Source organism: Cloeon dipterum, chromosome 3 (assembly GCF_949628265.1).
Source record: "Cloeon dipterum chromosome 3, ieCloDipt1.1, whole genome shotgun sequence".
Lineage (NCBI taxonomy): Eukaryota > Metazoa > Arthropoda > Insecta > Ephemeroptera > Baetidae > Cloeon > Cloeon dipterum.
This window is the reverse complement of record NC_088788.1, coordinates 30,953,390-30,975,459: the sequence shown is the minus strand read 5'-3', so window position 1 is coordinate 30,975,459 and position 22,070 is coordinate 30,953,390. Positions and strand designations below refer to the sequence as shown.

General features: G+C 38.8%; 5 protein-coding genes across 7 annotated transcripts; 4 read left to right on the top strand and 1 right to left on the bottom strand.

Moving 5' to 3' along the window:
- The first annotated feature begins 214 nt into the window (after positions 1–214).
- LOC135940520 (stearoyl-CoA desaturase 5-like) lies at positions 215–2,104 on the top strand. Its single transcript, XM_065485440.1, has 6 exons — positions 215–386; positions 441–654; positions 708–838; positions 1,141–1,346; positions 1,396–1,578; positions 1,641–2,104. Exons 2-6 carry the CDS (start codon positions 450–452, stop codon positions 1,933–1,935), a joined length of 1,020 nt encoding a protein of 339 aa, XP_065341512.1. The 5' UTR covers positions 215–386; positions 441–449; the 3' UTR covers positions 1,936–2,104.
- Positions 2,105–6,824: 4,720 nt separating this feature from the next.
- LOC135938376 (acyl-CoA Delta(11) desaturase-like) lies at positions 6,825–8,736 on the top strand. The gene is made up of 6 exons (XM_065481995.1): positions 6,825–7,105; positions 7,172–7,390; positions 7,456–7,586; positions 7,912–8,117; positions 8,202–8,384; positions 8,442–8,736. Exons 2-6 carry the CDS (start codon positions 7,183–7,185, stop codon positions 8,734–8,736), a joined length of 1,023 nt encoding a protein of 340 aa, XP_065338067.1. The 5' UTR covers positions 6,825–7,105; positions 7,172–7,182.
- A 491-nt stretch (positions 8,737–9,227) lies between these two features.
- LOC135940803 (acyl-CoA Delta-9 desaturase-like) lies at positions 9,228–14,565 on the top strand. 3 transcript variants are annotated; one of them, XM_065485863.1, is made up of 6 exons: positions 9,228–9,337; positions 11,198–11,430; positions 11,492–11,622; positions 11,851–12,056; positions 12,337–12,519; positions 13,803–14,565. In XM_065485863.1, exons 1-6 carry the CDS (start codon positions 9,249–9,251, stop codon positions 14,074–14,076), a joined length of 1,116 nt encoding a protein of 371 aa, XP_065341935.1. In that variant the 5' UTR covers positions 9,228–9,248; the 3' UTR covers positions 14,077–14,565. The 3 variants fall into 3 exon arrangements, with proteins under 3 accessions (XP_065341935.1, XP_065341937.1, XP_065341936.1); XM_065485865.1 differs by having other exon boundaries at positions 9,314–9,332; XM_065485864.1 differs by lacking the exon at positions 9,228–9,337 and adding an exon at positions 10,806–10,930.
- A 903-nt stretch (positions 14,566–15,468) lies between these two features.
- Positions 15,469–17,196, top strand: LOC135940804 (acyl-CoA Delta-9 desaturase-like). The gene is made up of 6 exons (XM_065485867.1): positions 15,469–15,610; positions 15,848–16,054; positions 16,106–16,236; positions 16,409–16,614; positions 16,672–16,854; positions 16,909–17,196. The coding sequence occupies exons 2-6, from the start codon at positions 15,862–15,864 to the stop codon at positions 17,147–17,149; spliced, it is 954 nt and encodes a 317-aa protein (XP_065341939.1). The 5' UTR covers positions 15,469–15,610; positions 15,848–15,861; the 3' UTR covers positions 17,150–17,196.
- A 3-nt stretch (positions 17,197–17,199) lies between these two features.
- Polr1F (RNA polymerase I subunit F) lies at positions 17,200–19,163 on the bottom strand. The gene is made up of 5 exons (XM_065485868.1): positions 19,108–19,163; positions 18,944–19,041; positions 18,803–18,890; positions 18,471–18,688; positions 17,200–18,120 (listed from the first exon to the last, which is right to left on the bottom strand). The coding sequence occupies exons 4-5, from the start codon at positions 18,472–18,474 to the stop codon at positions 17,219–17,221; spliced, it is 906 nt and encodes a 301-aa protein (XP_065341940.1). The 5' UTR covers positions 18,475–18,688; positions 18,803–18,890; positions 18,944–19,041; positions 19,108–19,163; the 3' UTR covers positions 17,200–17,218.
- Positions 19,164–22,070: the final 2,907 nt, after the last annotated feature.

Below are 22,070 nucleotides of genomic sequence, written 5' to 3'. Positions count from 1 at the left end.
CCGTTGGATAGAAAAATTAAGCGGTAGTTATTGACAAAACTTTGAATGCCCTTCTAAAGCATAGAAAAAACCCAAAAAGTACTATAAAATTGTGTATTGAGCTTGTCAACGACATTATTAAAATTTTCACGCCTCGCCGCTTTCTTCGAATTTTTTCTACCATTTAAAGGTGATTGTCTCATGCGAGTAAATTTGCGTTTGCAGCGCACCAGTCCTGACAGTGTGATGTGAGTTGCGGTGCCGGGCGCAACCTTCGGTGAATTCAGCGCCACATCCCCACCTGAACAGGTGGTGCACATGCGCCTCCTGAAATATTGCAGATTTTGCACCAGGTCTATTCTCCGTCAGTATTTGATACCCATCACGGACACCAGTTCAGAATTCAGGTAAGTCGCTTAATTTTCACTCGAGACAAGCGTAAAATTTGTTTATTCGTCCAGTTGAACAAAATGCCACCCCAAACGCATGTGGTGGACGACGCGAAAGTCGAAGAACACGCATACATGTGGACACAGGACAAGATGATGGGTACCGAGAAGAAGCGTTACAAATTCAAGATGCAACGCATCATTTACTTGATTTTCTTCCACTCTCTCACGCTGTATTTTTTAATATTCAAGCCGACTGCTCCAATGTGGCAATCGCATTTGTGGAGTAAGTTTTTAACTTTTGGCAAAGACAAATATTGGTAATTTTGGAATTTTCAGCATTTTTTTACCTCTGCTTTAGTGGATTCGGCATTTCGGCCGGGATCCACAGGTACTGGTCGCACAAGTCTTTCAAGGCACGCATGCCGCTCAAAGTTCTTCTCGCGATGTGCTTCGCTGCTGCTGGACAGGTGGGTCAAGATTAGTTTCCGGTAGCTTTAATAATCCATAATTACGTAATCGTAATAAATCCTATTGCAATTCAGCCTTGGTGCTAGCCCGAAAGGAAACCGTTTCCATGAAATTTAATATTTCTCTATGGCAGTGGCGATTGCTAGTAAAACGCTCGCAATGAAACACATATTCGAGGGTTGCAAAAATTGCTCTACAATTAAAAAAATCAACCCTTAGTCGGAAGTTTCTGGCAATCACCGCTGCCAAAGCATTTTGTCCCTAATTTATTTTATTTAAATTTTTACATCCAACACTTTAGGAAAAAATTCTCAACTGGGTACGCGACCACCGAATCCACCACAAATTCAGCGAAACTGAGGCCGACCCGCACGACTCGCGCCGGGGCTTTATTTTTGCCCACTTTGGATGGCTGGTCGTGCAGAAAAACCCTCAGGTTTACGAAAAGGGCCGCATCATCGACATGAGCGACATCCTCAGCTGCCCCGTCGTCAGCTTTCACGACAGGTGAGGCCTATCGCACCTTAAAACTTTCGAATTTAACACTCCAATTCAGGCACTTTGAGTTTCTGCGTGCCATTCTCTGCTTCGCGATTCCGATTGGGGTGCCGGTCTATTTCTGGGATGAAGACCTGTGGATCTCGTTTCTCTACAACTGCTTCAGGTTCGCCTTCGTGCTCAACTGCACCTTCGCCATCAACAGCTTCGCGCACATGAGGGGAACACGGCCTTACGACAGGTGAAAATAGGATGCAGTTAGTTATCTCCGCTTATTTGCTACCAAATTGTTCTTTGTTTCAGGAATTTCATGCCAGTAGACAACAGCTACGTCACGTATGTAACCATGGGAGAGGGAAATCACAATTACCATCACGCGTTTCCCTTCGACTACCGCTCCACCGAAATGATCTGCTTCAACCCCACGAAGTCTTTCATCGAGTTTTTCCAAAATCTTGGCTGGGCCTTTGACCTGAGAGTCGCTTCGGACGACATGGTCAGAAAGAGGGTGTTGAGAACTGGCGACGGTTCGCACAAATTCTGGGGAACGGTTGGCGGCGTGCCGGTCGCTGCAGATGAAAATTTGTCCGCATATTGAGATTTTAATTTAGAAATTAAGGGAAAAGAGATGTATACAATTTGAATATTGTTAATTAAATTTCTATATTTTATTGGTGTATGCATATAATTTAAAATGAAAGAAGTACGTGTGTTTATGAATTTTAAATGGTAAATTAATATAATAAAGATGTAAAAGCGGTAAAAAAAATCAAAATAATCTCGATTCATTTCCCTTCAAACCTGAATTTTAAGTCAGGCAATAATTATATGTTGGTTGAATTTGTTTTTAAAGCTGTTAAAATGTTAACTGTGACCAAACCAATAATTTGTTAAGTTTTAAAATATTGAAAACGAACTGATTTTTGCTATCCATGTACGCAGAGAAAAAACTGTTGCGAAAAATATATTTTTTAATAAAATAGAAAGTCAAGTCGAAATGAACGATGTTGAATTAGATAACCGCATTATCTAATACCTCATAATAATCGTACCAAATTTATGCAACAAAAATTGCGCCAGGAAATCGAGCGCTATAATTTAACAACGCTCTAATCGCTTCATTCTCTTGAGCTATACATGACTTTTTGCAATCTCATTTTCGGTGCTCGGTGCTACTGTGGCATTTTAACATTTTAACGCTTTTAAGCAGATGAGGATAATGAGACTCTAACGAATATTTTTTAAGCTCTCCAATGGCATGGGATAACAAAATCAGATGGATTCAAGGTGAATAATTTTATTAGGGCGACGAAATTACTCCATTTTTTAGTGATGGATCAGACTTTACAACCGCAGCTGCCCTTGGGTATAATTTAGACGCTTTTTGTTTGAGAGAGGAAAAAGGTCCCCCTCTATTATTTTTTCACCGATTGAGATATTGTCTGGACAAAGTACACCGCAAATTTACCAATCCTGCTACGTGTAACGGACGACCAATGGCAGTGACGAAAATTCGAGCAGCAAAAAATTAAAATCTTTTCAATCACACCTATTAACACAACATTGATATGATGTCAGATTATATAAGGGTTCCATCATTGTCAGTTGAACTGTGATGCGCAAAATTTTGGGGAGGGCCAACTGTCTGAATTAGATAACAAAATATGAGGAACAAAAACGATTGTACAATAAATAATATATTATCAATTATTAGTCAATAAATAAAAACATATCTTACAGCCATTGCTCGAGTGAAAAAAGTTGTCAGAAATGCCAGGTTATAATTTTATTAGCATCAAACTAGACTAATATCGGAGGGATTTCAAATAATTTATATAAATTTTATGTTCAATCTTGCAGCAATTCAAGTGGTTTGAAATCTAGATTCGTCAATGAAATAGCTCAAATGACCTCTGTCCAAATTCTCTTTCCCTTTTACAACTGCTTTTTAAACAATAGAACTATATAACGACAATCTATCGGCCGCAAATATGTTATGAAACTCCTGCTATGTCTAAATTTGATTGGATCAATAAAATTGTAAAACTATTGAGTTAGGTAAACAAGGTATTCCTCTCATGCCTATCATTTCCTAATCGGTTCTTATAAATGTTTTCATTCTGAAGTTACTGTAAATGTATCTATTGTGATTCTTCGCTTACTATAGAATGTATCATTCACTCGACTTAATCAAAAAACCTTTAAAATTATCCCAAGCTACCATATAAAAAAACTAAATTGCAATTAAGTCGTGCGCCGATGGTGTAAAATAAATGAATATTAATAAAAATGACTGTAAACATTAAAGCAGATTTATAATAATTCAATTTTAGCCCAAAACCATAGAATGATAAAACTTGATTAAATAAGAATGAAACTCTTATTCCTTATGCGAAAAAGTAGGTGTTGTCATTGCTAACATCTAATACTTGTATTGGTTTGATACGATTTCCCGAGGCTTTTATGGTAATTTGGTTACATCTGAATTTTCACTAGCGTAGTTTTTGCTTTTAATCCCTGTCCTCTCGGAGCGGGAAGGGCGCGCACTGCACTAGCACGAATGCTGAAACCCGGGTGCCAATAACACCGCGAACGGATAACATGGGCGCACCAGGCCGCACAGGGACCCAGCCCACTCAAGGGCCACTTGCCTCCGCATCGAGGACTTTTTGAAACGCTAGATATTCGTCCCGTGATGCCAAATCACGCATGCTGGAAAGTTGCAAACCGCGAGTAGCAAGTTTGCCTAGAGCTATGCAGCCGGCAGCCAGGCGGTCGGCCACCCATCCAGAAACTGACTGCAACACATCATGCTGCTTGCTGCTTAACTTCGGTGATCTAACGAGAACGGGTTTGCCCAGCATGCTACACCCCAGACTATCTTATCATTTTTTTACAGTAATTGTACATTGTTAAGTTATTTATGTTTAATTTTCATTAGGCTTCTTGTTCTAAATCATTTAAATCGACTGGTTGCTAATGCTAGCAATGCTTCCTATTTTAATTAATTTTTTCGTCCCGAATCATTCCACTGAACAACAAACAACAATAAGGCAATAAATGATAGTTTCCTCTTTTATTGCCTTATTTTTGTTTATGAATAGCATGTGAAATTTCAAAACAAATAAACAGCATGCGGGCCGGCACGGACTATTTCCGCAAATCACGTGTCGCCCTTGACCAACCTTGAATCGAGCAGCAATCGAGAGCGCAATGCTCCCGTCAGTCCCGCGACGGTTACGCGACTACGCGTTGTAGATGACGGCGAGAGTTTTCACTTTTTCCTCCTGCAGCCCGGGCGCAGATGTCGCGCGAGCGAGAAAGTGAAAACGAAAGTGATTTCCATGCGCATCAAGTTCAAGTTCGAGGGCTGGATCGGATACAGCAATATAGCTCACGCGGGCGGCCTACTCCAATATCACACAAAGGCACACTTTCTCCTTAGTCCAGAGCGGCCAGGAGGATTTGAGCGCACCCTAACCTGGGCTAATGCTCGATCTGGGACAAGCACCACTTTCTAAAAGTCGGCTGCGGCATGAAAACGAAAGTAAAAGTTTCCCTCGAACGGTCACATAACTTTTACTGCTCTTATTTTCACTGTGTCAGTGGGAAAGTGGAGTGTGCCCTACAATCTTCACTTGCATACCTTTGCGGAAATTAATCAAGTGCATTAAATCTTCTTCTCAAAATTCTCAAAATTAAAAAATAGATTTTTCAAACTTACTTTGCTATCAACTATCAAACTGGAAAGCTGTTGTAGAAAGTGCTAATTCTATTTGCAAGATTTGCGGGGAAAAATTAAGTTTCTTGAGCCTCCGATCAGCATTTCCCGTGGGCTATGAGCACGCCGAGTCCCAATAACACCGCTCAATTTATGTATAAAATGAGAAGCAAACAACAAATTAATTTTATATTAATCATGAATGAATCAACACAAATAATTTTCCAATATAACATACTTCTTTGACACATTATTATCTACGAATTTATCATTTTCGCCTGGCATTGGTTGAGCAATGTACAGGCACAGTCCTCGCCAACATTATAGATAAATATATGATGTAGTGCAAACTCCATCACTTAAATTCTTCCTTAACTGCTTAAATCATCAGGGCGCTTTGGCGGTGGCCTTCATTTATAAATATATATCCAAAAAAACGTGGTTATACGTGGAAAGACAGGCAAAAAATGCGTTGTATGCATAGCAACCCTTTCCTATAGATCCACCAATCGTAAAACCGTGACCGAATCAGCCTCCCACCACCGTCTGCAAGGATAAAACGTTTGCCTGGCACTTAGACAGCCCGCGAGGTATGCAAGACACACTTGTTGCAGAGTATAATGAAGTGAGAGAAGTGTGACACTAAAATTGCTACGTGAACCATGTCGACTAGGCTCGATTCTGAAAAATATATTTTCCAGGCAATGGATATAATGATAATTAGCCTTTATACCAAAAGTTCTAAGAATTTATATTTTAGGTTATAAATAATAGTACGGAGAATTTAGACATAATATGGAAAATAAGCTCAATGGTCTATGAAAACGGTGATTGTTTTCTTACAGTTAAAATATAAAATAGGCAATTATTTATTAAAAGCAATATGCGTGCAACTTTAAATCTACATATAATTTATTTTTGCTGCTACTTTCAAAGTCAATTTTCTTTCTGTGCACTTTTGAATATGATATTTTTCACAAGTCTGATCACAGAAATTACATCTACATTCGTAATGAAACGTTGTATTACTGCAGAAAATATAGTGATAGCCATGACAAAGAAAATCTGGGACACGCCAGTTCTCTTTAATCATAATAGTTTCAGTCTCGAAGAATGCGGCACAAATTAACAGTCAATTTGTTTTTTTATTCACAAAACTTACTATACACATCATTCTCTGGTAAGTTAAATCTATTTATTTAAAGTAAATAATCTATTTATTACAATTAGAAAAATCAATATCTATAATGTGTGGATCCGAATACTTTCTAACTCATTAATTCACGATGCCAAAATTAATTTTTGATATGAATGTTGTCAATAATTTATTAAATAGAGAGAAAATGAATAAATGAAAATGTAAATTATTGTTGGAATTCTTCTCTTTATGTGGCGTAATTTTTCATTTTCTTTGCAAGTGACCTTGCTAGTCTCATCCCTTTTTATGGTGAATGTTCGACTGGTTTGCTAAAAATAGATATGAAAACGATTACAATGAAGGTGACCCACCACACAAAAACAGCTTCATGCCCACCCCTCATGACTATCAAGCGTATGTGCTGGGCAAGTAAATCAAAATAAATGCGTGCAAAATGTACTGTATATCATTTACGCTAGATTAGGGTTATTTTGATTGGTAGACATTTTTATAGTAAACGATTGTTTATGCGCAAGCTATAGAGGACTTCACGAAGCATTTCGCCAGCACAAAGAAAAGATATATTAAAATTTTTCCATAATATTGTATACAAGCAGACGTTGGAATCGAACGTATAAAAATGGTAATTATAATCATGCATGTAATGCCTGCAAGCCCTAATATGGGTAAATCAGATAGTACGAATTTTTCCTCTACAACAACTTAACCCAGTAATTCATACAAGATCAGTTTAACAAGATTCAGGAATAGCCGTGGTACTGATTGAAGGCTGATTTTGGACCACCACCACCTGATTTTAAAAAAAGAAATGCGCTCATTTAATGCACATTTAAAATGTGGGCTTCATTGTTCTCTCAGCCTGTCACGAAGATCAACTCTTTCGCTCAAGTAAGTAAATTTATTAATATAGAAATTAGTTATTTTAAGGCATAGCTATTCCGATTGGACTTTTAGGTTTATTAATAATGGCAACCAACACGGTGATTGTTGATGAAAATCAAGTAAAAGGCCAACACGATTACACGCGGACAGAGGAAAAGATCGTTGAAACTCAGAAGAATCACCGCGGATACAATTTTGTCGCGATATTTCATCTGGTCTTCTTCCACTCGCTGTCGATTTATTTCCTGCTGTTCAAACTGACTGCCACCCAGTGGCAAACATATCTCTGGAGTAAGTGAACATTCCCCGTCATTTAGGAAGCAGGCGCAAAGGGTGCATTAAATTTCATGTTTCAGATGCGTTCTATTTCTTCTTCAGCGGTTTCGGCGTGTCGGCTGGAGTTCACCGACTTTGGGCGCACAAAACTTACAAAGCCAAAACACCGCTGAAAATTTTACTAGCGATTTGTTTTGCTGCTTCAGGTCAAGTGAGTGCATAATTTTCTCCCAATAATAATTATAGTTATTTGAAGCAGCGCATTGAAATTATCCAATTTGTTAGCTGAATATAGTGCAGTAATTGTTTCATAAATTTGAATAAAATAAAATTTCAAGAAAAAATAAGAATAAATTTTTTCAAGTTTTAAATAAATAATCTTACTGTAGAAACTAGGATAATATGCTTAGTAAAATGAATTTAAAACAATAAAAAATCACTTTGGTATCATATAAAAAGGAAAAAAAGCATATGGAGTGTGATAGATTATATTTCTTGTAGGGAGCAGAATTTTATATTACAAAATAATGTTTCAGGAAACGATCAGGTATTGGGTCCGAGACCATCGCATTCACCATAAATTCAGCGAAACTGAAGCGGATCCGTATGATGTGCGGCGTGGATTTTTTTATGCTCACTTTGGTTGGCTCGCAAAAAAGAAAAGCCCGCTGGTCTTGGAGAAAGGACGGTCGATCGACATCAGTGACATTAAAAGCTGTCCAATTGTCAGCTTCCATGACAAGTAAGGAAAACTAGAGCTTGCACATCATTTAGTACGAAAAATCATCAGTTTATTTTTGCTAATATTATTAATTTTTTACTCAAGGCATTATCAAGTGCTGCGGCTTATTCTATGCTTCGCCCTTCCAACGACTGTGCCTGTCTACTTCTGGGGCGAGGACACGTGGACTGCGTTCCTCTTCAACGCCCTGAGGTTCGTTCTCGTGCTGAACGCTGTGTTCAGCCTCAACAGTTTTGGACATTCGATGGGCAGTCGGCCCTATGACACGTGAGCAAACCGAATCTTTTTAGCATTGTATAACTCTATAGTCATATGGTCGTTTAGTAACCTGAAGGCAGTCGAAAACTATCCCGTCGCAATCGCCACTTTTGGAGAGGGGTACCACAACTATCACCACGCATTTCCATTCGACTACCGCACCTCTGACATGGACTACTTCAATCCCACCATGCGCGTCATCAATATGTTTGCGAAAATTGGCTTGGCGTACGACTTGAAGGTCGCCTCTCCAGAGATGATTAAAAGAAGGGCGCAAAGGTCTGGAGATGGCACGCACGTATTTTGGGGCACGGTCGGCGGCGTCCCGGTAATTGGTGACAAAGATTGTTCTGTTTATTAATAAAACCTCTCAAAACTCTGGATCTTCATGGAAAACTGCTTTCAATTTAGCATCTTACCACGAAATTTTGTGAAAGACCATTAATGGATTTTAAGAAAAAATAGCTAACGTTTTTGTTACTGTATATTTCTTTTAAATATAATGCAGCGAATAAAATGTAGTAATTTTAACAGGCATACTCAATAGATTACTTGTATATAGAGCAGTTGCAAAATATTTGCTGGTTTTTTTTATGCAATCATCCCTAACAATTTTATTGAAAAATCCTGACGAGGTCCTTGATTTTGTGTAAGAACCGAAACTATTATAGTTGAGCGTAATGACGTTTAAGCTTTGAGGTCAAAAATATCCGGCATTTTAATTCAACGTCCCAAACAAGTTTTTCACTTGTCAGCCAAGCAAGCTTGATTGATTTATTTGTTTGCAAAAACATATCCTGCGCGATGCTCAAGACGCCACCTCCCAAGGTAAGGAGTAAGAAGCAGATAATTATCACAATTATAACGACCATTATGCATCTCGAGTATTGCAGAGCTACAATTGCAGCCGGGGAATCCACAGCAACTCGCAAGTTAATCGTGCATCCACATCTAAGAGTAAGGTAAGCTTATTTTAAAAAACGAATGGCTATTTCCCCCAAAAAATATATATAAAAAGTATTAAAAATATATTATTGATATATATCCTACAAAATTCACGTGTGAGAAAATGGGGTCAAACAGTTCGAATCCTTGCTGCTGTACCTTCAACTTGACATAAGTAGCTAAAAGCGGTTTATAGGTATTTGACGAAATTGCATACGCTCTCGCTTTCATTTCTCCAGCATATAGTCTCGCTAAACCCAATAATCTATTCGCCTGGAAGCAATATTATTTGTTGGCCTTTGTGCTGAGCAACCTGTTGATTTAATTTCACTGCCAGGCGTGCCTACTCTCAATTTTACGTATAAGCGCGAAACTGCTCGGTTACATCGAAAATTATTAGCGATTTCCTCAGCGTTTCGCGACTAGTGAGTTGTTAGGCAACCAAATTACACACGTGTGTGGATTGCATGGTCCAGGAGAGAGACGCATAAAGATTTTAGTATGTAGGCGGTCCAAAGCTGAGCAGTCGGTCTCTGGACCAACCGGTTGACTCACTTTCATAAGAGGGCAAATGCACTTTTTAATTCACGTTCTTACGTGCATTTACGCACGCTACTGTTTAACGACGTTTTGATGATTAATTTTGGTGTTGCGAACAAAAAAGGATTGAATTTCCGCTCCTGAAGATATCTCTCTCAATGACATTTTTATGTAATAGAATAAATAAAGGAAGACATTATTTTCATGACGTAGCAAAAACTGAGTCAGAGGTGAGCAGCAAAAGCGCAACGCGATGCACGCAAGCGGATGCAAACGAAGAAAAAAACCATTGTTTGCAGAGCACGCAGAGAGTTTTAAATCGTGCAAGATAATATTAAATTTTATATAGGATAAGCCAATATAAATATAGGTTTCTTCCAAACGGGCTTTTTTAAACGGAAGTTGATGAAAAACATAAATTATTTTCAGGCAACATCAAGAGGTCTTGTCAAGTTCGTGATCTTTGAAGCGGCACAAAAAGCACTAAACTTCCTAATGTTTTGAGGTTTTGTTCTCTTTCATGCAGATTTTTAAAGACCTTTACAACGCTTACTGAAAACCACTAACTGCAGGAAACAGATGCAGCGAGAAAAAGGTTATAAAGACACGCTTTCAACGGGTTCACGAGAACTTGTCGTTTTCTATAAAGGTTAATTTATTTTTTGCTAGACCTAAATTGATTCTCGTTAAATTGGTCAGCCAGGGACTCTTCATAAAGCAAAGTAAAAACTTGCACAAAGGACCTGCCTCAAAATGAATTATAAAGGCTAACATTGACTTAGTCCGAAATGTGCAAAATAAGGATTAACTGTCGTGCAAACACCGTGAAAGGATAATTGCACTTATGTTAAAAAACACGCATGGTTTTTCTAGCTAGCAAGTTCTTTTTGGCCATTTAAAGGTAACACCGAAACGTGAACTTTTGGAGGGGTTATACGCAGAATGAAGCTTTTGGCCTTGTAAGTAACGCTAGGCCGAGAAATGGCTGCGAGAGATGCGTGCTGCAAAATCAGTTTCACTCTCTCCGCAGCAGCACTTGGAGGCGAAAACTGCTAGTCGCTGCACGCCGCGTGAGTAACATTCGTTTGGCCCTAGGTCTTCCTCGTGAACTTTATTCAGCCACTGGCCAAGTATATTTGATAGTTCTAGTAGAAAATCTAGCGTTAAATGCAAATCGGATCTATCCTTTTATACTTTTTGGGGCGCTTTTCTGATAAAGTAATTTTGCGATGGTTCAAAAAAATGCTCGTATGGCTCAAAACTTGATTTAGAGAGGCGCTCCTTTAAGCCTTGTAAAGGTCAAAGGTGACTTTATTTACGAAGGTCGCATTCCCCAGGATGCCGCCGAACAAAGAGGATATCGACTTGTACGATGATCGGATGGAGTCCTTCGCGGACGACATGCCGCCCAAGAAAATCTCACCCCTGTTCAGCATGGACGAGAGCGAGGTGGACTACAACCAGCCGATCAAATGGTTCAACGTGTTCGCCCTGTCCTCGGTGCACATCCTCTCCATTGGCGGCTTCATCATAGGAATCACTCAAGTCAAGCTCATGACTATTTTCTTCTGTAATAAGACGCTTTGCAAAGGAACGCCATTGTCTAAAAAATTTTGATTTTTTTTCTGCAGTTTTCGTTTACGGCCTAATCTGCGCGTTTGGAGTCACGTCTGGCGTTCACCGGCTCTGGACGCACCGCTCATACTCGGCGAACGTGCCACTCAGGGTCATCCTGATGCTTTGTTATGCGTGTGCTGGACAGGTGAGCGTAATTTATTTCTCTTATTTTTGTCGAAACTTTGGAAGAATGACCGTGAAAATTAAAATTTTTAGTTCCTATTAACCTTTTCCTTCAAATATAAAATTTAAAAGGGAAATCAAATAATAAAACTTGGAATGATTAGGTTTCTCAATGAAAAATTTTGCAAAATAGATAAATAAATTGAAAATACTTGGTTTTTATACAATATCTGTTCTTATTTAATTTTAGAACAAGATTTACACGTGGGTGCGCGACCACCGCGTGCACCACAAATTTAGTGAGACGCCTGCCGACCCACATAACTCGAAGCGTGGCTTTTTCTTCTCGCACATCGGCTGGCTGATGAAGAAAAAGCATCCCCTGTGCATCCAGCAAGGACGCAAAATTGACTTGTCGGATATTAAGAACGACGAAATCGTGCAGTTCTTTGACGAGTGAGTTTATTTTTCCTCATATTAACATGAACTTACATCCCGCCAATTCAATAATTTATATCATATATTATGACGGTTCCACTCTTCAACATAATATGATGACTTATTTACTGAACGCAACTAAGTTTTTGCAATACATTATTTTTTATTTAGTGTCCACGAAGACCATAAAGTAAAATCCACAGCAATTTAAACCAATAGAATTAGACTGGGACCCCTAAATAAATTAGCAAGCACTTCTGCGCTTGTCCTTCAATAATTAAATTGTTATTCTCGGTAGCAATTTCATTATGATGAAGACTATGTTCTGCTTCGTGATTCCCACCTACATCGCCCGCAACTACATTGGAGAGCCACTGTGGATCGCCTTCCTGGCCAATCTTTTCCGCTACATGATCGTCCTGAACGGCACCTGGGCTGTCAACAGTTTCGCCCACACCTTTGGACACCACAGCTATGACAAGTAAGTGTATGATGCACTTTTCGCACTTTCCATCCAAGTAAAAATTTCATTGTGCAGACAATGCTATCATTATATTTCGGGTTCTATGACAAATTCCGCGAAAATTTTTTGTAACACCTGAAAATTGCAGAGATCACAATTAGCAGAGATTAGGCCCGGTGCGCGCTCACCGTGCCGCTTTCTGCAGATGTTATTGTGAAAAATTGCAGGCAGCGCGAGCTCTAAACGATGACCTACTGCCAGCCAAGGCCGCTGGGGAGCACGTTCATTCGAGATTCGGTGTTTTAGGAAACGCGCCGGCCCAGCCACGATGGAATAAATAACAATCACGTGCGCAACTCTTGCGTCACTCGGCAAAACGCATCAGGCTACCGAGAATCCGAGAAAGTATTGCGCGCTCGAGCTTCCCTCTTGTCAATTTGGCAAATTGGCAAATTGTGTCATTACTGTGTTGATTTAGAGCGGTTTTCCTTGGTTGTGATTTAATTGGAATAGAGTGTAAACAAAATTTCCCTTTTTGTTGATTGCATGAAGACTATTAAAAAATAGCACAATCAGGAGTTTTTGTTTAATTTGCTTTTTTAGTGTCAACGCAGTCTGAATAAATATTGGTTTCCGCATACAAGCAACTAAAAGAGCTGACATCCGCGTTTAGAATCACAATAAGAGATTACAAAATCATTTAACAAAGTGCCTAATTGCCCTTCAAAATCTCTAGCCTCGGCCGGATGCAGCATTAAAATTTTTCCTTTGCGATTTTCAATAAAGGAACCGCAGTGAAAACGTTTGGTGTCCTTCCTCTGGGCTAGCTATTGGGCAAGCTATTCGATTAATAAAAATCAAATAAATCCTGACAAACACTGCCTAACAGATGCGAGCAGTTGAATAAACACCCTGTTATGCCATTCAAACGACAGGATAAAGGTTTTTTACTAAGCTTCTCAACAATACCTGATTCAGCAACGTTATTAAACGATTTAAATTTTGACGATTTCTCTTCTTGGCTGTAGTTAGAAATTGTTATTACCTAGTTGCAAAAACGACTGCATGAATGGTTGTAAAAGCCACTAAATAAGTAAATGCAAGCCAGGGCTGTCGTGTGAAATTGGAGAAAGGACCTTGAAACATCTACAAATCTGGCCATACATGAAACACACGCACACGTTCCTCAATTGGCACACCTTTTCTATTTATATCCCACTTACACAAAAAGATTAAACACCAACTATCAACAATATTGAAAAAAGTAAAAAAATGAGATAACGATTTGGCTTTAATTACAGGAACATCGCACCGACCGAATCGAATCTGGCGTGCAATTTGTCTTTCGGCGAGGGCTGGCACAACTACCACCACACCTTCCCCTACGACTACCGTCAATCCGAGTTTGGAATTCACAAGTACAACATGCCCACTATGTTCATCGACTTCTTCGCGTGGCTCGGATGGGCCAGCAACAGGAAGGCCGTGCCTGTGGAGGTTGCCCAGCGGCAAGCGAAAAAAAGGGGCGACGGCACTCGTTTTGAGCAAGAAAATAAGGCTGGGATATCTAACTAAGATTCATCTTTTTGCACTATTTAAATTCAAGCCACATATTTATCTGCAAAATTTCATCTACTGACATCACCGTGAAATTTACATATGAAATTAGTTGACATATAAATAAAAGCAGGTGGTTTTAAGTTGATATGTAATTAATATTCTAAATGTGGGGATGTATGGGGTATCGTTGCTCTGCTGATCCGCAATAAAATTACTTTTAATCTATATATGACGAGGACGCTTGCCACTTCTTATTTACGACTGAGAATGTAAAAAACGGAAAAGTATATTAAAATATTTTTTATTTACTGTAAATATATAAATTTTAAACTGTGATTTATATGACGAGGAATGATAAAAAATAAATACCTTCGCATAATACTCAAAATAACTCTGATTTGTATTTTCTACCCATTTCAGAGAACGAGGTAAAATTTATTCTGATACGCAATGAATTATTGTAGATAGACCCGAATAAATAATTGTAAAGCAGCAGCAAAGTAAAAGTAGATAACGAATTCTGAGTGTGCGTCAGTGCGCTTGATTTAGTGGTACATGTTAAAAAAGCTGAACTTCTTTTTTGCTTTGTTAATATCGCGTGGTTTGAAAAGATATTGAGATAAAATTTTAGCCCAAGGTTTACTTTTCCATAGGCGAATTTTAGCTAGTCAAATAACGTTTGAAAATAAAGAAATTGGAACAGAAAAAAATTTTATCGAAAAGAGCTACATACAAATTTTAATGAATACCTAAGGATTATAATACATAGTGTAGCGCTTAAATTGCGCATCACTCAATAAACAACCAAATTTTTACTGTCGAATTGATTGTTGCCCTTTTTTGCAACAAGGAAAGTCACGTTTGGTTGTTGGGCTATGCGCAATTTTTCCGCCACCTAAATGAATCGTAGATTTACAGCAAATTTAAATCTTATTCTTTGACACATGGATTTTCCAAGATTGTTTAAGTTTTAAACTAACTAATGAGAAATGAGCAAATCCTGTGAGTTATTCTTTCTCTGGCGGCTGGCATCACAACTGGACTGAGATCAAGCAGACGCTAGAAGACAAGCAATGCAGTGTCCTCTAAAAAATGTCATTTATATAAAAAATAATACTTTCTTAAAATGATTCCCATACCTCAATAAAAACTGCTATCCAGCATGTATGATCAGAGTTGGATATAAATATATCATTAAACATTTTATTGCTTATATCTTTTGTAATTTTTATAATTGTTCATTTGTAAGTATTTTAGTACCTTCACTTACACGCGTTATACATATTGAAATTATGAGCACACTGGAAATCAACGACAAACGATTATTTCCAATTGTTTCATCAAACGATTATAGCCTCTCCTTTATATTGCGGCCTTGGGTATCTTCCAGCTATTTTTAATATTCTGGTTTAGAAGCGCGCACTGCATTGATCACAGCGCAAGGGCAAGGATGCGAGGATCGCTCTACCCTACTACTCCCAGTCCGCGAAACGACCGGGAAAAGTTATCTGTTAGTTCTCTTCCAGTATACCAGCAAAGCATATTACAGGTAAGATTTGTTCTTTTTTAGATGTCTCGCATAATTGTTGTTTTAAATAAATCAGGGCCGCAAAATTTGGGTATTGAGTGTGGGCTGATTTGCGCCTAGTGCGCTTATGTTACTCGTCCGCGAGCTGTTCGCTTTCAGAAAAGAAATGAACCGATCAAAAGTAAAAAAATGTTTGTTCTGGTTAAATTTGGTTTTATTTAAGTTATAGGAATGGTATAAATTTACTTCTGACTCCAGACTTCTGATTCCCCATGGCCCCTGAGCCCCGGCACGACTATTTCTTACCGAGTGAAAAGCAGAGCTTCGTCCCAAGTGCCGAGCTGGTTGCCCGACACCAGTCACTCAAATGGCGCAACATTTGCGGCATAGCGCTAGTACACATTTGGGGCATTTACGCACTGTTGCACGGTCTGCAAACCATCAAATGGTCGGCTTTATTGTTTAGTAAGTTATATTTATTCACAGGAGATGATTTTTGTATAAAATTGTGTATAGGTATAGTGTACGGATGGGCTGGCGGACTAGGAGTCACCGCTGGTGCGCATAGGCTTTGGTCGCACCGCTCATATAGAGCTAAATGGCAACTGAGGGTGATTTTAGCCGCATTTTTTTACGCAGCTGGATTGGTAAGCAACTTATCGTTGTTTAATTAAAATAAATTGCTAGTTTGAAAGTGAGTATAATATTTCGTAAAATATATATATAAATGGCTTCCAATAAATAGAAATACGACGTTATTGATTAATTGGATGGGCTTAGAATTAGAATGATCGACTCTCTGCACTTCTAAATTTTAAGACAACAATCCACGATTGGGTTCGAGACCACCGAGTGCACCACAAATTCGTGGACACATCTGCTGACCCGCACAACATCAACAGAGGCTTCTTTTTCGCGCACTGTGGTTGGATCATGACTGGAAAGCACCCAATGGTAGTTCAGCAAGGTAGAAAACTGAACATGGAGGACATCCTGAGGGACAAGGTGGTCAGTTGGTGTGACGAGTAAGGGAGAAAAATTAACATTTGTATATTCAATTAATTGATGGTCTCATCTTCCAGGAACTTTTATTTTATGAAGGCGTTTTTCTGCTTTGCTCTACCAACTCTCATCTTGCGGTACGTTTTCGATGAGCCCTGGTGGCTGTGCGTTGGGGCTAACATAGCAAGGTACATGATCAGCCTGAACGGCGTTTGGTCAGTCAACAGCGTCGCGCATTACTTTGGCGGCCACCCTTACGATAAGTAGACAAGAGCAAGATTTTATTTAATCAAGTGAAATTAATTTTTATTACCCAGGAACATTCAACCAGCCGAAAACTGGTTTGTGACCGCGTGCGCCCTTGGAGAGGGTTGGCACAATTACCATCATGTTTTTCCTTTCGACTACAGCTCATCTGAATTCGGATTAAAGAAAAACAATGCCACTACAGTGTTCATAAACTTTTTCTCATTAATTGGTTGGGCCAGGGATATGAAAACTGCTTCTAAAGAAATGGTGCAGAGGCATGCAGCCAGGTGTGGCGATGGAACATATTAGATTTAATATGTTCGTCGTTTAAGAATCAATAAAATCAAACGAAGCTGACGTGTAATTTAGTACCTTTTATTAAACAAAAATTGGACCTCCATCATCATCATAATAAAATTTGTCACCAGCTTCGTTCATGTGCAACTTTCGCTTCTTAGATTTTGGTATCGGTGAATCTGGCAGATCTCCGCTCTTTCTTTTCCTTTTCAACGCTTTCAATATGTCTATTTCAGGGATTTCAATAACTTCGGATTCAGATGAAACGTCTTCTCTTTTACTTTTCCTCTTTTTCTTGGGTGTAGTACTTACTTCATCCTCTGAATCATGCTTCTTCTTTTTCTTTTCTTTGGCTCTCTCCCCGGATTTGTCTTTCTTCTTTTTCTTCTTTGGAGTCTCCACAGGTTCCTCCTCTTCCTCCTGAAGGTTTATCTCTTCAACCTCCTCCTCCTCGTTAAAGTGCTTGTGGTTGCCGTTTTCAGTCTGGTGCAGCTTGACAATGCTCGCCCTGATATAAGGAATCCTACCAGTCAAATCGACCTTGGTGACCTGGCAGGTGATTTCCTGGCCCAAGACGGCATTATAGCCAACCCAGTCGTCGCTGCCCATCGCGTTAGGACACGAAACATTGAACAGCTCGTGAACCAGGCAGCTGACATTGTTTGCACTCACTTTGTTGACGACTCCTTTGAGTTTGCAACCAACAAATGGGCGGAACACCTCAAAGTCTGCTTCGACTTGAAGTTTGATGTAGCTTTCCTCGTCAGTTATCGTGCCGTCGACACTGAGCAGCTTCACGTTTTTGTGTTGGCGCACGACACCTGCGAGATCGCCCTGGTACTTGTTTATTGTGGCGTTCATTGCATCGCCCACACCTTTTTGCACTTGATTGAAGTAGTGTGGCTGAAGATACAGTTCCTTCACACAATGCACCCAAGAACACGCTTCCCCTTTGGATGTTGCACTCATTTGCTCCTCGATTTCTGCAAAAAAGAAAAATAGAAAAATTTTGTTGAGTTGTTTATGCACATCGTCTGTTTCAAGTGTTAATGTTTTTTTACAGGACAGATTTTTTTGACTTGCCATTTTTGCAATTTTTGCATCAAAAGAAGGCATGTGAATTTTAGATCAGAATTTTTCCAGAGCTTCCGACCAACGTGGGATAATCAAATGAGCAAAAACTTCAGAGCATAATTGACATAGTGTAATGGAATTATTAAATTTAAATTAACTTTAGTTAACAGTTTCTTGAATGTGTCAATTAATCATTCATGTTGGTAAGTATTGGTATTTCTAGGCAATTTGCAGTTATGGAAAGTTAGTATTGTCATACCCATATTAAAATTCAAAGGTCCTAGAATTTGTGGTGAATGAAAGAAGATTCGCTGAAACTCGGTGTACTTTGAAGTAACACTCAGCCCCAGAAAAGTCAGTGACTATCATCCCCAGCGCACTCCGGACCTTGACAAAACTGTCTGACGGGCAGGTCAGGATCGCACTTCCAGATAAAGGGTTGAATTTCAGGATGCCAACCTCAATAGCACTTCCAGCCTGTAAATTTTTTCATAGTTCATTATAAAATGCATTTAAAAGAACTTGCCGGTAAATTGCAGAACAATTTTCAAACAACTTTTACGTTTTAAAATTAGAAATATATCTACTTGCCTCTCCAAAGAGTTGTTTCAAGGATTTGTGAATCTGCTGCTTACATGCAACTTCTGTCAACTCAAACTTCTTCTCACCGTTAAACACCCTGTGAACAGATGGACGTTTAGCTATAGCCGATGCTAAATTCTGCAAATTTACAAGGAAACGTGCAGGTACCACGATGCAGTCTGTTTCACGAACTTGAATTGGCCTCTTTCAACGGTCTCGGTCTCGTCGGTTTGTGTAGGCATTACGCTCTAAATTTGAATAGCAAAAATACTACGTGAATAATAAAAGAAACAAATTATTCGTCATGTAAATACCTAACTAGTGGCCATCACACGATCACACCACGTGTTTTGCAAGCGATCACAGCATGTAAACAAAAATCAAAAGTTTTGCAGAGACCTCTGACGAGAGTCGCTGAACTAGAGAAGCGAGCTATGCAACCTGTAAGACACAGTAGTCGCGATTGTGGCATAACTTTACTCTCGACAACTCACCAGCGCAATAAAAATGTCCTTTACGTAATACACTATCACTATGCAACATTAAAATGCAGCGATTCTTTACTTTGTTAAGCTTCATCATTATCATCAGTGCATCATACAAAATGTTATTAAAAAATACTATTAAAAAAGGCTCAGGATCGAATGGCGGTAGTTAAAATCTTGGCAATGATGACAAAAATTTAACCAGACAATATCCATTTGAAATGAGAAATTCTAGAAATGCACTATGCGTGCAACTTCAAAATTATCAAACAGTTAAGGTATTGCACAGTTTTTAAGCTGCTCGACCTCAATGCCATTTTTCTAATAGCACGCGAATTTACTTGACAATCTTCATTTGGTTCCGGGGTTTGCCAAAAGGGCGGGCACTTGATAAAAAGACTGCGCAGTAGTTTTTATTTCGGAAATAACCACCCTCTGCGACCATTGAGTTTAGTACGATTAAAAATAAAGATAACCTCCGCCCCACTATACCGCGATTGAAAAAGAAAATTGTCGAAAAATTTCCCCAACAGTTTCCCACGAGAAAGGTTTGATGTCAAATTACCTTAAAACGCAAAATAGCATATTTTGCAATTCTGCAATTGTTTTGGTTTCTCGCCAGAGAGAAATACTAGTATATCAATATTTCATGCCATATATTACATTATTAGTTATGCGGAAGTAAAAAAAAAATCCAACTGAAGAATAAATTTGTAGGAAAAAATTGCTACTCATTTAAAAAAAATTATACTGGAAATTGGATTTTAGTTCACAAACGTCACAAGAATTTTTTTTAAAGATTTACATGAATTTGAAAAAAAAAAATACTTTATCGCTTAATTCGAAAGAAAAATCCATAGCAATTTTTTGGTCATTTGCTAAGAAGACGAGTAAAAATTGCAGAAAATTCCCATTGTACGGGATAAACCGGACGGACAAAACTGCATATATCCTCTTTGATTCACAATGAAAGCTCTGATTTGTACAGATTATACAACGATAACCTAGACAGGCATATCGAGTGAAGAACAGATAAAAATTAGCTTTTATTTATTTAAAATTGGGAAGACAGTGTTTTCCTAAATTGCTTTATTTGAGAGCATAAAAATGCCACTAGTTGATACATTTTCCGGCAAGTCAGAAAGCTGAACCTTGAAATTAATATCATTATAGTTGTATGTATTTCACATCAGTGGCAAAATGATAATAATATTCCTCGGCTGTTGAAACCCGACCTTAAATTAGCTACTGCGGCTGAAATGATTTGCGCACGTCACACGCGAATAGCCTCTCTGAAAATGTCGCTTTATCAGCACTCCCACAAGGCGCAATTTGCGTCTGTCACTTCATACATCCGACACACGCGTGTAATTTGACGCAATTTCCTTGCTGCGCACGCAAAGGGAGCAAGAGCAAGCACTCCTGCCGTCGCAAATTAGTCGCAAGTGTGCAGAAAAAAGTGAGCAAAGGACTAGAAAAGCACAAACATCCTCTATTACACTAAGAAACATTTCCAGATCGCGTGCAGCTCAAGGCGAATGCGATATTTGGGCGAAGGCTCTTCGCAAAACAATTTGCAGCGGCATAAAGCGGGGACGGACGCACTTCGTGTGATTTTGGGACACTTTTGCTCCAAACGGAACAGCCTCGCGCGGAGAGTTTAATTTTATTACACTGGTCCTGTTCAATATTTCGAGATAGCAAAAACCAGTCGTCAGCTATCAATGCTAACTTCCTTTGGACATTGATTTTCATTATATTCGCCTGAAGAACGAGCAAGGTTAATGCATCAATTACTGAGCTGGGCGGATGAAATTAAAATTTGATGCACAGATATCACTAGCAGTCATTTCATTCGTTGAAAGCTGGAAGCTAAATTTGCATCCCAAAATGCGTGCAACCAACCAACGGCCAAATGAGGTGGTGCAGCACTTAAAAAAAATCAAAATTATGAAAAACGCTCTCATATAAGTGACACCTGTCCATAAAATTCGGCAAGGCTAACATGATCTGTTCTGCAACTGACCAAAAGTAACGCAAGTATAGATGAATGTAGCCGCATATTTTTCGCATTTGAAAGTGAGTGTGCGTGTAAGTGAGCCTGATTATAATGGTCGAAAATGATATAAAGTTTGTAGGTCAATATACATAGGATAAAAAGTTACAAGATGCTGTGTGGTCTCAAATATGTTGCACCTCATTATATTTTTCAGGGCAGTTTAAGCTTGACCAAGAAAATCTTTCGATACGTGAAAGTACTAAAGAAAAAAAATGGCTGCTATTTTGTTATATTCAACTGATGTGTAGAATTTAATATTTAAAAATTTGAGTTTCCAAGACTATGGTGTTGCTTAATTGAACAGAACAATCCAACAAAATCAATGAAACATTATAAACTACTTAAGGAAAGGTACTTAAGGAAAATCCTCTTTGGTCGGGTTGAAAGAAGTGACCTTCAAATGACGAGGTACGCGAAATAATTTTCCTTTCAATCAATATAGCGTGTGTGATTCAGGAAACAGTATTAATCTCCTTCGAAATTATTGTGTCGAGGGGAGGGTTAAAGGCCATCCATTCGCAATTTCGTCGCTTGCACTCTTTTTGTGCTCAGCAATGAGTACTTGTCGGAGCGATTAGTTTTCAATGATCTTTAATGCAAAACCCTCTGAAGGTTTGAATTTTTTCAGGCCAAGTGCTACTAATAAGGGCTGAAGTTGCTGTTCATCGGTAAAAGAATGTGCGACACATAATTTTTATTTTCAAATTTTCCACTTGAGCCGCTCATCTATTGT

What these genes read in the sequence shown, in the direction of transcription:
- LOC135940520 (XM_065485440.1), top strand. Translation starts at nt 450, where the DNA reads ATGCCACCCCAAACGCATGTGGTGGACGACGCGAAAGTCGAAGAACAC. An exon ending in GTGGCAATCGCATTTGTGGA is followed by an intron (nt 655 to 707) that starts GTAAGTTTTTAA and finishes TGGAATTTTCAG; the next exon opens with CATTTTTTTACCTCTGCTTT. An exon ending in GGAACACGGCCTTACGACAG is followed by an intron (nt 1,579 to 1,640) that starts GTGAAAATAGGA and finishes TCTTTGTTTCAG; the next exon opens with GAATTTCATGCCAGTAGACA.
- LOC135938376 (XM_065481995.1), top strand. Translation starts at nt 7,183, where the DNA reads ATGGCAACCAACACGGTGATTGTTGATGAAAATCAAGTAAAAGGCCAA. An exon ending in GTGGCAAACATATCTCTGGA is followed by an intron (nt 7,391 to 7,455) that starts GTAAGTGAACAT and finishes TTCATGTTTCAG; the next exon opens with ATGCGTTCTATTTCTTCTTC. An exon ending in ATTGTCAGCTTCCATGACAA is followed by an intron (nt 8,118 to 8,201) that starts GTAAGGAAAACT and finishes TTTTTACTCAAG; the next exon opens with GCATTATCAAGTGCTGCGGC.
- LOC135940804 (XM_065485867.1), top strand. Translation starts at nt 15,862, where the DNA reads ATGGCCCCTGAGCCCCGGCACGACTATTTCTTACCGAGTGAAAAGCAG. An exon ending in ATGGTCGGCTTTATTGTTTA is followed by an intron (nt 16,055 to 16,105) that starts GTAAGTTATATT and finishes AATTGTGTATAG; the next exon opens with GTATAGTGTACGGATGGGCT. An exon ending in TTTTTTACGCAGCTGGATTG is followed by an intron (nt 16,237 to 16,408) that starts GTAAGCAACTTA and finishes CTAAATTTTAAG; the next exon opens with ACAACAATCCACGATTGGGT.
- LOC135940803 (XM_065485863.1), top strand. Translation starts at nt 9,249, where the DNA reads ATGCATCTCGAGTATTGCAGAGCTACAATTGCAGCCGGGGAATCCACA. An exon ending in CATCCACATCTAAGAGTAAG is followed by an intron (nt 9,338 to 11,197) that starts GTAAGCTTATTT and finishes CGCATTCCCCAG; the next exon opens with GATGCCGCCGAACAAAGAGG. An exon ending in GTTATGCGTGTGCTGGACAG is followed by an intron (nt 11,623 to 11,850) that starts GTGAGCGTAATT and finishes ATTTAATTTTAG; the next exon opens with AACAAGATTTACACGTGGGT.